The 13,293-nt window shown below is 38.8% G+C and overlaps 2 protein-coding genes across 8 annotated transcripts in view; one reads left to right on the top strand and one right to left on the bottom strand.

Moving 5' to 3' along the window:
* Nucleotides 1-2,612, top strand: part of STK24 (serine/threonine kinase 24) — a 51,303-nt gene extending 48,691 nt beyond the window's left edge. For both annotated transcript variants that reach the window (XM_082751405.1, XM_082751406.1), the window contains one exon: nucleotides 998-2,612. In XM_082751405.1, coding sequence (XP_082607531.1) covers nucleotides 998-1,034 — 37 coding nt within the window. In that variant the 3' untranslated portion in view covers nucleotides 1,035-2,612. The remainder of the gene's footprint in view (nucleotides 1-997) is intronic.
* A 5,531-nt stretch (nucleotides 2,613-8,143) lies between these two features.
* Nucleotides 8,144-13,293, bottom strand: part of FARP1 (FERM, ARH/RhoGEF and pleckstrin domain protein 1) — a 194,887-nt gene continuing 189,737 nt past the window's right edge. For 4 of the 6 annotated variants that reach the window (XM_082754400.1, XM_082754401.1, XM_082754398.1 and 1 more), the window contains exons 25-27: nucleotides 10,997-11,104; nucleotides 10,256-10,407; nucleotides 8,144-9,101 (exon numbers count right to left, since the gene is read on the bottom strand). In XM_082754400.1, coding sequence (XP_082610526.1) covers nucleotides 9,020-9,101; nucleotides 10,256-10,407; nucleotides 10,997-11,104 — 342 coding nt within the window. In that variant the 3' untranslated portion in view covers nucleotides 8,144-9,019. Of the gene's footprint in view, nucleotides 9,102-10,255; nucleotides 10,408-10,996; nucleotides 11,105-12,151; nucleotides 12,289-13,293 lie in introns of those variants that run through there. The other 2 variants (XM_082754402.1, XM_082754403.1) reach the window with 2 other exon arrangements.

The raw sequence follows: 13,293 nt of genomic DNA, 5'->3' as shown, positions 1-13,293 counted from the left end.
TTTTCTCAGCCATAATACCTTATTGCAACAGTCAGAGCAGACGCTCCCTTTTCTTTGAAGGAGTGAAAGAAACATTCATGAGGAATGTCTGTTTATGGGTCATGTGTGGGTGAAGTTTCTCTTACCCTAGGGATGGTATTGAGCTAGTACATCAACATGCTAGCACTCCTTCCGTAAAGGAATGAATGGCAGGATCCACCTTAAAAATGAATTTGAACTGTTCCACAGCCTGACGAGTATTTTTGGAGCTAGTCAGCTTCTGAAAAGACAGTTTCTTCTTATTTGAAAGCTGCAAAACATATGCACTGTTGCATCATTTAATCATTTATTGTATCCAATTGCAATGGGCAAAATCCTCTCTCCATTTGATAGTGAATTATTGAAAAATGACTCTCTTCAACAATGTGTTTCTATTGATATACTCACTCCTCCTATGATTGGTTAGACCTGTACTTCCCAAGTTTGGGTAGATGGGTTTGTTGGGACTCTCAGAAGATCTGCTCAATGAATTGAATCCATTTACCTTCCCCATTCAGTTCTGATCTTTTATATTCCATAAAGTTGATTGGAAGTTTAATATGATTAAAACGCTTGTTTTTCTTCAGATGGTTTAAGTATCTGGTTAGACTAAGAAATACGAGCTTTCTGCCCCAGTGATATTTCGGAACAATTAGGAATGAGTAGGGAAGTTGGAATCACTAAATTTTGCCCATAGCCTACAGAATTTTTGCATCATTGTATACTTCTTGATAACACACTTGAACACAGGTTGTTTTTCCTGCTAGAAGAGCAATAATGTTGTAATTAAGCATATTTTATGTGTTACTCAGATCTATGGGTTTTTTCCTTAAAGTTTGACAGTACTGCTGGATGTCATTTTGGAAGGAAAAAGGCTGGGACTTCGACAGCACGTAACAGGATAATAACTTCTAGTTGCTGCTTGTTATATCTTGCTGCTTTGAAAGTCAGGACAATAATGATTTCTTTTCCTCTTCAGATACTCACTAGCTGGAGGAAGTACTTCATCCTACTGAAGTACTCTTTCTGACTTTTCTAAGACAACGGAGATCCAATGGTGTCTGCAGTGAAGAAGCGCGTCCTGAAGTCGTTCGCCCCTCAGTCACCAGAATGTCCTTTGGCGGAAGGATGTTCCTAAACGTGCAAGAGTGAAAATGAAGTCTCTCAGATGGAGGCAGTCTTTTTCAGCTCCTTAAAGCTATAGTTTTTTTAATGACAATGCACATATTCCAGGGAGGTGTCTTTTTGTAAAATTTGCAATGTATATTTAGGTTTGTGATAGAGAAATTGAAGATATTGAGAAACCTCAGGTATCTTGCTTTAAGAATTCCACTGGGAGACGGCGTGTGTTTGTTGGAGTTGTGTACAGATATGTATATAATGTCTTTTTTTTAAATGAGAGCCTTTCAACGTGCATAAGGAATCACTGTGTACAAAATGGTAAAGTGCTTCTGTAGATAATGTTAGTGGGGTAAATATTTGACAGGCCATAACTGAGTATTGCCTTGCCTTTATTACATGTAAATCTTGAATTACGTGATAAGTGAGTCTTGGATTGATTTTTTTTGTATGTGAAGGATTTGCCATTGAAAGATAGTTAATCCTGTACAATGGAACCTTCTATTCGTACCTCAGCAAAGACACAGTTTTATTCTGTTTCTCCAGTACTTCTTCCTTTTTATCCAGAGTGTGACTTTCTGATTATGGTACTACTTCTGGTTGTTTTAAATTGAATACACCTTGTCTCTCAAAGCTTTAAATTTAAATTATTCTGTTTTGTTTTTTTTTTCTTTTTCTTCCTACAGAATGAGCTCTTTCATGTCTTCAGTTTTAAATGGTGCCAATGCAAATTCTGAACCATATGTATTGTTCAATTTTAGTAATAGATACTTGTGAAGCTTGTAGTGAAAATTCAGATAAAATCTCTTTTCCACCTAAACACACTCGAATGCTCACACAAATAAATTTTTTTTTTGCATTTATTCTGAAAACTCATTAAGATGTTGGCTCTAAGACAGTGGCAAATGTTTCTTCATTACGCCTATTTTTGTCATTAAAATTAATGTCTTGCAGCGTAAGAGAAAAATGATCCATGTATTCAGTGTTTCGTCTTGCTGCCTAAATCTGTGCATCCTTTTACTGAAAGTGATAGAAATCAGACAGAAGGACTGCAAAACTGAGCCAAGAGTGGTGTATGCTATGTCCTATTACTAACCCTAGAGAAAAAATAAAAGAAAAAAAAAATTTTTTGAATTCTAAAATTCCAAGTATTCCTGTGACAGCTCCTGGATAGCTGACGTAAGCTTTTAAATTTCCTTGGAAATAGTAATATTATTCACAGGGCTGATTAGGTGGCTTTTTTTCCCCCACAATATTACTTTAAGGTTTACCTTAGCATGGTTCATCCAGGCTATGTGCAGGCGCTTATTCTTCTGGTACCTAAGAGACCATTTTTTCATTTAATGGAAATAAAATGATGATTTTAGGTTTTAAACAGTGAGGTACCTCATCTGTTTCAGTGTGTTTTTTTAAAAATAAAGACACAAGATTTTGAGCAAAGGATTAAAATAAGCATAGGCATATCTACCTGGCTTCGTATAAGAAGACTCTGTCTCTAATCATTCTGGATCTGATGAGGTTGTCGTGCAGGACTTCACAGCACCATGCTAGCCATTATTATATGAATATTTGTAGCCTTAATTATTAAGTAATTTAACAGTGTTAAAGATGCTGTTATGCTAACAGAGCTGTGAAACTCTGAGCAAGCTAAAAAAAAAATAGTTCACAGAAATGGGTATCTCATTCCTGTAGCCATATTCTTAGACACAACACATTTGCCAGTGTGGTTTTTCGTTATGGTTAAGCGAATTTAAGATAAATTGAACAATGCATACATTTGAGCAGTGTTTTGTAACTCCTCTTTGATCGGTATCGTTAAACATGTTTTCTGTGCTCTTAAACTTGAAGGCTAGGCTTACCCTCCAGGAAATGAAGTCAGCTCTGTCGTGAGACGTGCAGCTGAGTACCGTGCAGTGGGAAATTCACCTTTTGACATCTCTGTGTCAGAACATTCAGCCATCTGATAAATACGTGCTGCTATAGCATGTGGAAAGAAATTGATGCGTTTGCATTCAAAACAGAAATAGAAAAATGGAAGCTGTCAGTGTAAGCACTTGAAATTAAAGTTAGCTTCCTTGGAGTTGCGTAGACCTCAGAGATTCAGCAGAGATGTTAAATGTATGGTGGTAGCTGGAATCTCAAGAATTTCTCAATCAGGAAATTGCATGAAGTCCTAAGGTACGTCATTTTTGACCAATCGTTTAAAAAGTAATGAATACATATATTTTTAAGTTACATATTTTGTTGCATTCCGGGATTGTGTGTTGAGGAAATACTTCTCTGTTTGAGTAGGTGGTGACAGAATTTGCTTGGTGGTTGTATCCTTTGGTTTGGGAGCTTGAAATAAGTAAGACACACAGCAAGGCTGAATAGCCAAAAGGCTGGGACATTCACAAAAAGACAAGACCTTGTTTATGGTAGAGATGTGTATTTTTATATGTAATATATAGATTATTTAAATATAGACTATCTTAAAGTGAGATTCACTGACAAAAAGTGTGCTGTATCTTGAATGTAAAATTACAATCATTTGCTATTGGAAAGTATTGATGCTTTACAAATGAGAACTGTATCTGTAACAGAAGAAGAGCTTCGTTTGAAAGAAGCATGGCCTCGGTTTCTGACAGAAAAATAAGGGTATTGATATTTTTGAGAGGTTGTCTCATGCTGAAAACATTTGTTATAAAGTTGCGCCGACTTTTTTATTTTTAATTTTTGCAGGCGATGCATCTTCATTCAGTCTTGACTGTACTAAGCAACAGGTTAGCCCTATTTATGCAAACAGCAAAACCAGTAGAACTGCTTACTTGTCAGGGATTTCAAGGTTTAAGCGTTCAATAAACTCACTTTCTGTTTAAAGAGAAAATAAACCCAGTCATTTGCACTGAAGGCTTGCTTTTTGTAACGATCAGATGTGTAATCTATTTTTTTAACTTAATTTCCCTCGCAGTTGCACTTTGTAGTTGGTCACCGGTTTACTAAAGCACGAAGACGTGATCAGTGTAGTAGAGGATGCTTTCGGTAGATGACAGAGCAGTGCTTTCCTGAAGTGCCGTGGCTTCCTTGCCGCTCCAAACGTTTTGCATATGTGGGTAAGGCTGGCTGACCCCATGGCTCTGGGGTGGTTTAACTGGGGTGTTCGCTTTCTCTGTAGGCGAGGGGTAAGGTAAGGGTATGCACTTGGCTGCAAAGAAGCTGGTGTCTTCGGAATTCACCTCCTGGCCTGTCCACCCCAACTCCTTCATCTGCCTGTGCTTTTAATGTACGTGTGAAACGTCTGGCTTAGCTCTTACTCCTTACCGTGGCGTTAGGTGGTGTTTTTTTTTTTTTTTTTTTTTTAAAGATAACGATACCAATTTGTAAAGGTTTCACGTTTTCCTTACTTTTAAGGAAACATTATTTGCCTTCAAAACTATCACCGTTGAGAGATCATCAGAAGTGTTAATAAGCACAGGTATAATGCAAGGATGAGTACAATCACAATTATTTTTGTAAGTTGCTGGGGAGGAGCTTGAAGTATAGCACAAATCTGCAAGCTTGCTCTTTTTAACTATGTTTTGCAGATGTGCTAGTAATTGCACTGAGCGTATGCAGTAGACAACTCGTATGTAATGGTTTTCTGCCTTCTTTCTAAGCATGATTACAGAGGACAATTACAGTGTATATCTTGTTTTCTGTAACGTTGCTGCCTGTTTATAACCATGTACTTAACTTTTACTTTTGTCACTCGACACCAACGTAATAAAGCTCCTTGTAAACTACATGACCTAGAAATAAAGAAGGAAACGTTTAATGAAATCTCGCCATCTGAGTGGTCAGTTAAGATGAGATTCCGGGGTCCCTTCCCCGAAGGGGATGCTCCTGTGGGTTTCTAGGTCAGTTATTGTCCACGTGTCAGTACTGGTAAGCAGGAAGTTTGTAAATCAGCATTCAGTTTTCAATTGTAAGGATCTCAGAATTTGTACAAGAGAACTCTTGTTTCAGCTGGAACAACGCTTTCTGAGCAAGACTTGAATATATTTGGGGGAATTCAGTAAGTTTAACTCTCACAGATGGCCTACCCATGTGGGAAGTTCACTTCTCAATAAAGTTATCTTTTTCTTTAATACACACATACAAGTGATTGATAGTGTAATGTTTTGGTTTAATGTATGCAGTTTTCTATGACAGTTTGTCCTTGAGTATGGCAACGTGCCAATTCACAAATGGCAGTGATTGAAAACCTGCTTTTTATGTGGCATCCTAACAGCCCCGTGAAACTGATGAAGTGCTTGCATCACGTTGCATTACCTTAACCCCTAGTAGTGCATCTTTAATCACCCACATCACTGAATAACAATCTTTCTAACATTTGCACTCCTATAGTGCTATTCCATGACTATTTTCTGCTATTAAAAAAATGTGCGAGGGCCAAACTGCCCCTTTTTTTTTTTTTTTCTCCCTCTATCAATTTTTTCTTGATAGGGAAGACCACATAATTAGTCCTGCATGGAAAGGAAAAAGGGTCAAAATTAGGCTTTTTGGGTTCTGCTTGTTTCTCTGTTTTAGACAGAACTTTGGGATGTTGCCCCGGTTTTGTTTCTAAAATGAGTGCTTCCTTGTGAGAGCTTCTCCCAGTCAGAGACTTTACCGTGATGTCTGCAATCCCAATGCCTGTCTCTGCCTGCTAGCTTGTCTTTCAGTCTCTTTATTACATTTTGACTGATTTTAGCTCAATTTGAGAACACGGATTGCGGTCTTAACAGTAATTAAGTAATTAATTAAAATTTTGTGAAAATAAGTAGGTCTGAGTGTCTCAGTGTGACTCATGTCTTAATGAAACAAACCACAGAGATGCTTAACCCCGTGCGGAAAAAAATCCACAGGAGTGCAGGCTTTGTGGATCCCACTGAGTCTGACAGTGAAGTTTGTGTTTCATTTTCATGTGCTCATTATTTGAAGCCAGGAGTTGATTATTCAAGGCAAGTATTAACAAGTAACAAGCAGAGTGTGTCTCTTGGAGTGATCAGTTTGGGTTTTTTCCACCACTGCCCTGAGAGAATGGTGTGGCTGGTTATGGGATGCTGACCTAGCACGAAGCTGGGAACCCGACGCCTCTCCAAGCCTTGCTGAGTCGATGGCAGCACTCCGATGTCGGTCAGGGCTAGCAGTAAGTGGTCGGCTGTCACAGCTTTCTGGTAAGCCATGGATTTATCTATTCACACACATGAGAGTGGCCAGACTGTCACTTTTATTCTCTTACCATTATTTCAGTTTTGGGGTAACCTTAGGAATAAAGAACTGGAGAAATGCTGACAAAGGTACTATTTAAAAAACAAAAGTTTGACTGGCTCCATTAAAAAAAAATAAAAAGGAAAAAAGAAAAGAATCATACTATTAAAGGGAAAAAAAATTGCCTTAGATGTTGTAGAAAAAATATTTTCCAGGCTTTCTTTGCATGAAAATGAATGGTAACTAGAAAAGCTGTTATCTGATTTCCTTCTTTTGAGAGCTCAGCAAAAACTGGCATTGATGACGAGTGTATCCCACAAGCCCCAGTGATCTAACATAAAATTCAATTTTAGCTGAACTAAGGGCATGACCCTCCATATAATTTCCATTTTTTCAAAAAAGGGTGTTAGCACTGTTAGAGATAACAATTGTAAAGGACAGATGAAGGGACCCAGCAGTCATTTGTATTTGAAATTCTAGTGGTGTAGACCACAGGCTTTTGCAATAGATGAAATATGTAGGTATCCTCTATTTCTTCCTCAAGTTCATTCCAGAAAAAAGCTGTCCTATATGTTAAAAAAAAAAAAAAGTAATGTATATTCAGTAGCCAGCAGTTGTCCTATTTATTTTGCCTCCCCTAAAAAAGAAAACAAGAATACACCAGAGGTGCTTAGCGTGGCTTGTTATAAAAGACCTGAGCTAGGTCCAACTGCCTGACCAAAAGGTAAAGCTTTCTCTCTAAGGGGAAATATCTACGGAAAAGAGCAACTGCAACCAGTTACCTGCCCAAGGGTTTGTACATTTATACATAGCTGAAGAAAATACGCTGTAATTTTTATTTTCCTTTGTCAGGGTGGCTCAGGTTTGGCCAGGGGGACTTCTACTTGTCGTAAGGAATTAGGAACCCAGCCTACTCCTTGAGATTTTACGTATGCACATTAAAATACATGCATGGATGTGTGGGTGCGTGTGTGTGTGCTGTATAAAGCACAGTCCTGAGTAACTTTTCGTGACCAACAACATCCTGCTGCTCACCAGGAGCTCTAATTTCACTGAGGTTTTCTTTGGGGAGGGGCAGAATAAAGAAGGCTTTATTTACTGTCTTCAAACAGCAGTATGTGTGCTACTGTGAGGTATTTTATTCCCTTTCGTTGTGAGCAAAGCCGTAAGCCACTTCATACAACGCAGATATTTAAGCAATTAACAGAGTGAATAGTGAGAAGAAGACAAGCTGGGGGCTGAATTGTCCCAGCTTCATTTCTCATAGTTATATTCTGTTACGTATATATTCAGCTATATTTTGGCCCCCCTGTCTAGCACTGCTTGCTCAAAGGTCCTTAGTGGGGAGAGGTGTTTCCAGCACGTTGAACTTCTGTGATTGCAAGTTCATGCCAGCCTCCTGATGAAGCGTTTCTTAAAGCGTTACGAAAAGCATCTACTCACAGCAGACTTTGTGATGATGCCCTTCCGAGTGGGCAAAAAATGATAGTGGATGCCGTGACAGCCAGCTGCACAAAATGGGCATTTCTGCTGCGGATTGGGCCCGTCCCTCTGCATACTGAGCACCAGGAGGGACAGAGCGGCTGAGGATCCAACAGCAAAACCAGGCATCACACCAGGATGTGCAGCAGGCATGGCGAAGGCTTGGGGGGTTCAGTAGCACACCCGGCTTACAGTGCTTTAGTCCCAGCTAGTTACCAAAACGCTCCACCAATTAATTACAAAGAGCTGTGGTTCTTGTAGCATACAGGGTTTTTTGGTTTTGTTTTTCAAGTCTGTAAAACAAACAGCAGAATGTCACCACAGCCTTTAATTTCTTCTTGTACATACCATTCACAGTACATTAACAGCCCAAATAATATTGCACTGGATTATTTTTAAACTTTTTTTTTTTCCATCTTGCAAGTAGTACTCACTTTTCAAAGCCAACAGATGAACAATTTGGTCAACTTGCACCAAGAAAAATGGTTAGGTAGGAATCCTATAGTTTATTTATGCCACATGGAGCTGTAACCCCAAAGGGAAATGAGAGTGAGCTGTAAACTCTTTCCTTGTTAAAGATAGAAAATTAGTAATTCCTTGTTGATTAAATGTAGAAAGACTGGAGAAAAAAAAATACAACAACATGAAATCTGAAAGTTACCTCATTCCTGTTAGACTGCTTACTGTATATATAATTATAGTCTATACTGTGAAAGTCCACCTACATTTAAAAATTCAGCAGTCTACAGATTAACATGGTAAAAAAAAATAATATATTTTTATGTAAAGAAAAGAAATAGTGTTTGCCTCACAGGAGAAAGTTTTCAGATTGTGAAGTCATTTTTTTTTTTTTTTAGGTGCAATCTCTGAGGCAATAAAATGTCTTTTGGCATTTGGCACTCTAATAAGGACAATATTTTAATACTGGCACAAGCTAAAAACAGCACAGAATGACAAAATACAAGACATGAAACGAACCGCAGCCACTGGGAGGATGGTAAGCTATTTTCAACATACGGAAATCACAGTTCTGCTGAGGAACCGTGAGCTTCTGCAAAACCATACTTTTTGTTTTGTTTTTTTCTTTTAACAAACGTAAGTTTTACTAAACTTGGAGGGAGAAATGTTTCAAACGTCCTCTAGAAAATCAGCAGCTGCTGGACAATCGACACGGCGGTTTGTTTAGCCGTCAATAGGCGTGAGGCTCTTTGTGACTCAGAGCTCGAGTGCGGGAGGCAGAGCTGGTGGCACTTCGGATCACTTCCATCCATCTGTCAGGGGGCACGAAGAGACAAAAGCAAAATCATGGTAAATTCGTAAGGAGAGATTTCTTGAAAGGTTTTTCTCTGTGTAGTCATTGCCCGTGCTATTAGTTGTACAAAACCTTTATTTGTAGTGTCTCTGGAAAACATCGTTGTACTTACTACTTTGCTCCCTATCCAAAGTCAAGAGGCTACAGATCCAAATGACTGCCAAATGCATATATGAAAGGAGGTTTAGAGAGGATGAACGGGGGAGAGGGGCCCCAAAATACACTAACTTAATAGTTTAACTTGTTCTGCAAGTGCAAAATTTCTTTTTTTCCCCCTCTGGATAATCCAAGTGATGAGCAGTTGAAAACAACTGCTTGATTCTGATGCGAAAAAATGTGATTTAGCTGCAGTTACTGCTCCTTCCAGAACTGAGAAAGGGCTTTTGTGTTTTTTCCAATTCTACTAATTTATTTAATTACCTCTTCCCCACAATTTGCCTTATTTAAAGTTTTAGACTGACATGGCTAATACTTAATTATGGGTTTCTTGACTATGAGAGGACATTAAGATCTTTGTTATGTTAATGATTCATACAAAAGAGCTAAATTAATTCCCAGTATGAGTAAGCTCAAACCATAATTTAGGAAGAGCAGTGCTTGTTTCCCAGCTCTCCATCTAACTAGAATTCAGTGGAATGTGTAAAAATTATACACTGAAGTGGCAGAACACAGTAAGAAGAGCAGCTTCTGGGAAAAAGTTGGATTTCATTTCAGGTGTGGATTTTACAGCCAGTTGTACTAGAGAGAGCAAAGTTGTTCTACACTCTCCTAAAAAGTCCTGTGACCTGTTTACATGCTTCCTGATGTTTGATACACAGAGAGCTATGTACAGCCAGCCTGATTAATTTTGAATGTGCAATTCCTACATCTAATTCAAGTTTTGCAGTGATTATTACTATTGCTACCACGCGTGCTCAAAAACAACCACTTGGTTCTAGCATTACCAGGTTTAACATTTATTTTAAAATTGTAAAGATTACTTTCTCTTACCGTGCTGAACTACATGCCTGTATTGCTAAATCAGTTTAGTAAATTTGGCACTTACTAACCTTGTTTGGAAAAAAAAAAATCACATAATTTTACAAAATTCCGTCTCACAAAAGACTGACTTACCTTTCAAATGTGTATTCGCTTTCAGCCCTGAAGTAGTACACATGGGATTTGAAATGCAGCTTGAACACATAATCTTTGTGAATGTTTTCAGATTCGGAAGGAATGGTGAGTGAATATCCCAATAAAGGAAGGCTGGCTAAAGGATGATTGTCCTGAAAAGAAATGGTGAAAAATGCAGTGAGGTCAAATGTTAACAGGCAGGGAAAGCACATAAGTGAAATGGAAAATAAATATACACTTGTTTAAAGGCAATTGTGTTTCTGAATTCACATGGAAAAAGTACCAGATTTATACAATGGCAACAATCTGAATTGTTTGGTAATGACTGCCCATCTTTAGGGACCCTTATCATCAAAATCTTCGGCAAGCTGATCCTACCAGTATTTCCTGGTAAGAAATTTGTCTCAAGCCGCAGGCTTTCACTACTTTCAAGCTGACTTAAAGCAGCATCATCTGGCACCTGCAGAGCACCACATGTGTTCATCCCAGGCCTGCAAACACCCACTCCTTTAGAAATGTACTTGCCAGCCTGCACCACTCACTGTTTAAGTGCTTTTGCTTAGTATGGAGTGTATGAACAAATGATTTCTCTAGCCTGCTTATGTGTAAAATATCCTTTTATTTTTCTTTTATAATGCATAAAGCCTAGAATTGAGGATTTCTGTAATAACACAAGTGTAAGCTAACTGTTGGAAGTGTCAGGAACCGAGCGCTCACACACAAGCTCGTGCAGTGCGTTACCTGGTGCGATTTATAGAAGAACATACAGAAGTTGGTGAATACCACCCAGAGCTTCTGCCACCCGTTGCTGTTTTTGAATTTTCTTAGGAGATTTCCGGACAGCTGATTCTGAAACAGATCAAACGTAGGCAAATAAACCAGTGAAGTGCATGGTGCAGAGGTGTACAAGCAGGTGGCAAGTAGCCAAGCCCCACATAAAGGATGTTTGCGTTTCTGCTTAGCTTATTTAATTCCACCAATTAGGCTGTAAGCTCAGAACTAGAAATACCTGTCGTTCTTTAAGTGAGGTTTGTCTGCAGTTTAATGACTGTAAGAAAAAATCAGCTGCTTTTACCTCATCCTATGTGACCTTGCTGAATGTGAAAGCGGTTTGGTGAAATGGATGTATTTTTCTTCCACATTTTTCTAGCATTAAACAGCAGTTAACTTAGTAATATGTTTTTGTTCATAGCTGGGTACTTCCAAAAACTTCAAACTACTACACTTATGCATCTATTTTTTAAATTAAGGTGGCTTTCAGTAAAATATTACCAAACATCAGTCAGTCTTGTTAGCCTAGTCTATGTTCTTTTCAAATGATACTTAAATAGAGCAATGAAAACAGAAAGTCTGACATGAATTTGTGATGTAAAGGAAAATCATGACGTACTTTGGAATTGCAGATAGAGATTGAGCTCTCAGTACCCAGTGAGTTAACGCGGTAACTTTTCAAAGATTTCAAAAGCAAGGACTATCAGCCTTGTTCTTAGCTGGATTTTGGATAATTTACAACAAAGAGGAGGAACACAAGGCACAATATTTAGTGGCTGGCTGAAGAAAATAATCTTTTCACCCATCTACTGTAAAGTCCAGCATCACTGTACCTTGCAAATGATGGGGAGCTCTCAGGGAATTATTACTTCTCCTTCCTTGTTGAATATTAGGGCTAGCATCCGGATCAAAACAGCCATTCACATCATTCTCACTACGTAATGCAGGAGCTAATAATTTAGTTTGTAATCTACTACAAACTAAATATTCTCGCAAATATTGCTCTGTTTTCACCAGTCTTGGCTGTGCATTAAAGCCTTTGCTTTAGATAATCCCGTGCTCTGCTATGAGGACTGCTGACGCCGTGACCTAAGTTACAGGCATACTCCTTAATTTTCTGTTAACCTCATTACTCTGGAGGATATCATAAAAGGACAGGCTTTGCATTCGGTACCAGCAGACATATGAAATGGAAACAGGCCGCTGATCACTGATCAGTCCAGCAGGTAGGGAAGTACAGTCACTGACAGAGAGAGGATCTTCTACCACAAGAAAGACAGAGAGGAGGGAGAGACACAAAGAAAATAAACGATAATGCTGAAGTGAAAGGCACCAACAGAATGACGTGAGCATGAGTGTGACCTGCCACACGTGAAGCAGCAGTGGAGCTGAAGATGTTGTCACAGAATAACTCCAGGGTGTGTGTTTGGTCTTCACCACCATGTTTGCACACATTTGAGTCACAGGGAGGAACAAAAGTAAAGAACAATGAACCCTGATCTCAGGTAAAAAAAAGATTTGCCTAACCAAACATTTTACTCATTAGAATAAATCACCACTTTAAATTTACTTTATATCAATTTATAATAAGCCCTATGTGTTAGGGGAAAATATGAGAGCCGGTTCCACGCTGAGCTATTTCTCCTTTGCAGGATATAAAGGCATAAAAAGCAGGAAATGCATCCGCATGGGAGCAAAATGGGGCTCTCTACTTAGCATTTGCTAATGATTTTCTAAATTTTGACAATTTCCTTTGTCAAATTTCAATTTCTACTGCTTAAAACCAGAAGCAAACTCTGAACACCATCTGTCCTGGCATCTCCCTCAGTTCTGAGTCGGGGCATCTTCTCCAGTGCAACAGAGAGCTGATATATTAGGGCTGCCTCCTGAGTGGATGTTGATAGTTTTGAGATTCCTTTTACCACTTTCACATAACCCTCCACGTGATGAGGACTGCGATAAAGCATTCAGAGCTCCCTGCGGTGTCTCTCTGGTGAAGGAGGAACACCGAAGCAGACTTGCCACCTCACTTGGACCAAGCACTGAACTAGGAGTCTTTCATTTTAATCTTTGAAAAGCCAATGTCTAGCTCTTGTCCGCTAAGCGCAGAGTTAGGGAACGTGTTTCAGATTGGCTTAGCTGTGATCAGGGGGAAAAAAAGGCTTTTTATTTGGAGGTGGAAAATGCAAATAAAGAAAAAGCAGATGGGACTGAGCAATGAGACAAGGTTCCAGAAAAGATGGCTAGGTAAAGAAAGTAAGTTAGTA

The sequence above is a fragment of the Aythya marila genome (genome assembly GCF_965140915.1).
Source record: "Aythya marila genome assembly, chromosome: 1".
In the NCBI taxonomy this organism is placed as follows: Eukaryota; Metazoa; Chordata; class Aves; order Anseriformes; family Anatidae; genus Aythya; species Aythya marila.
The sequence above is the reverse complement of the archived record's forward strand: the minus strand, read 5'-3'. Positions and strand labels throughout refer to the sequence as shown.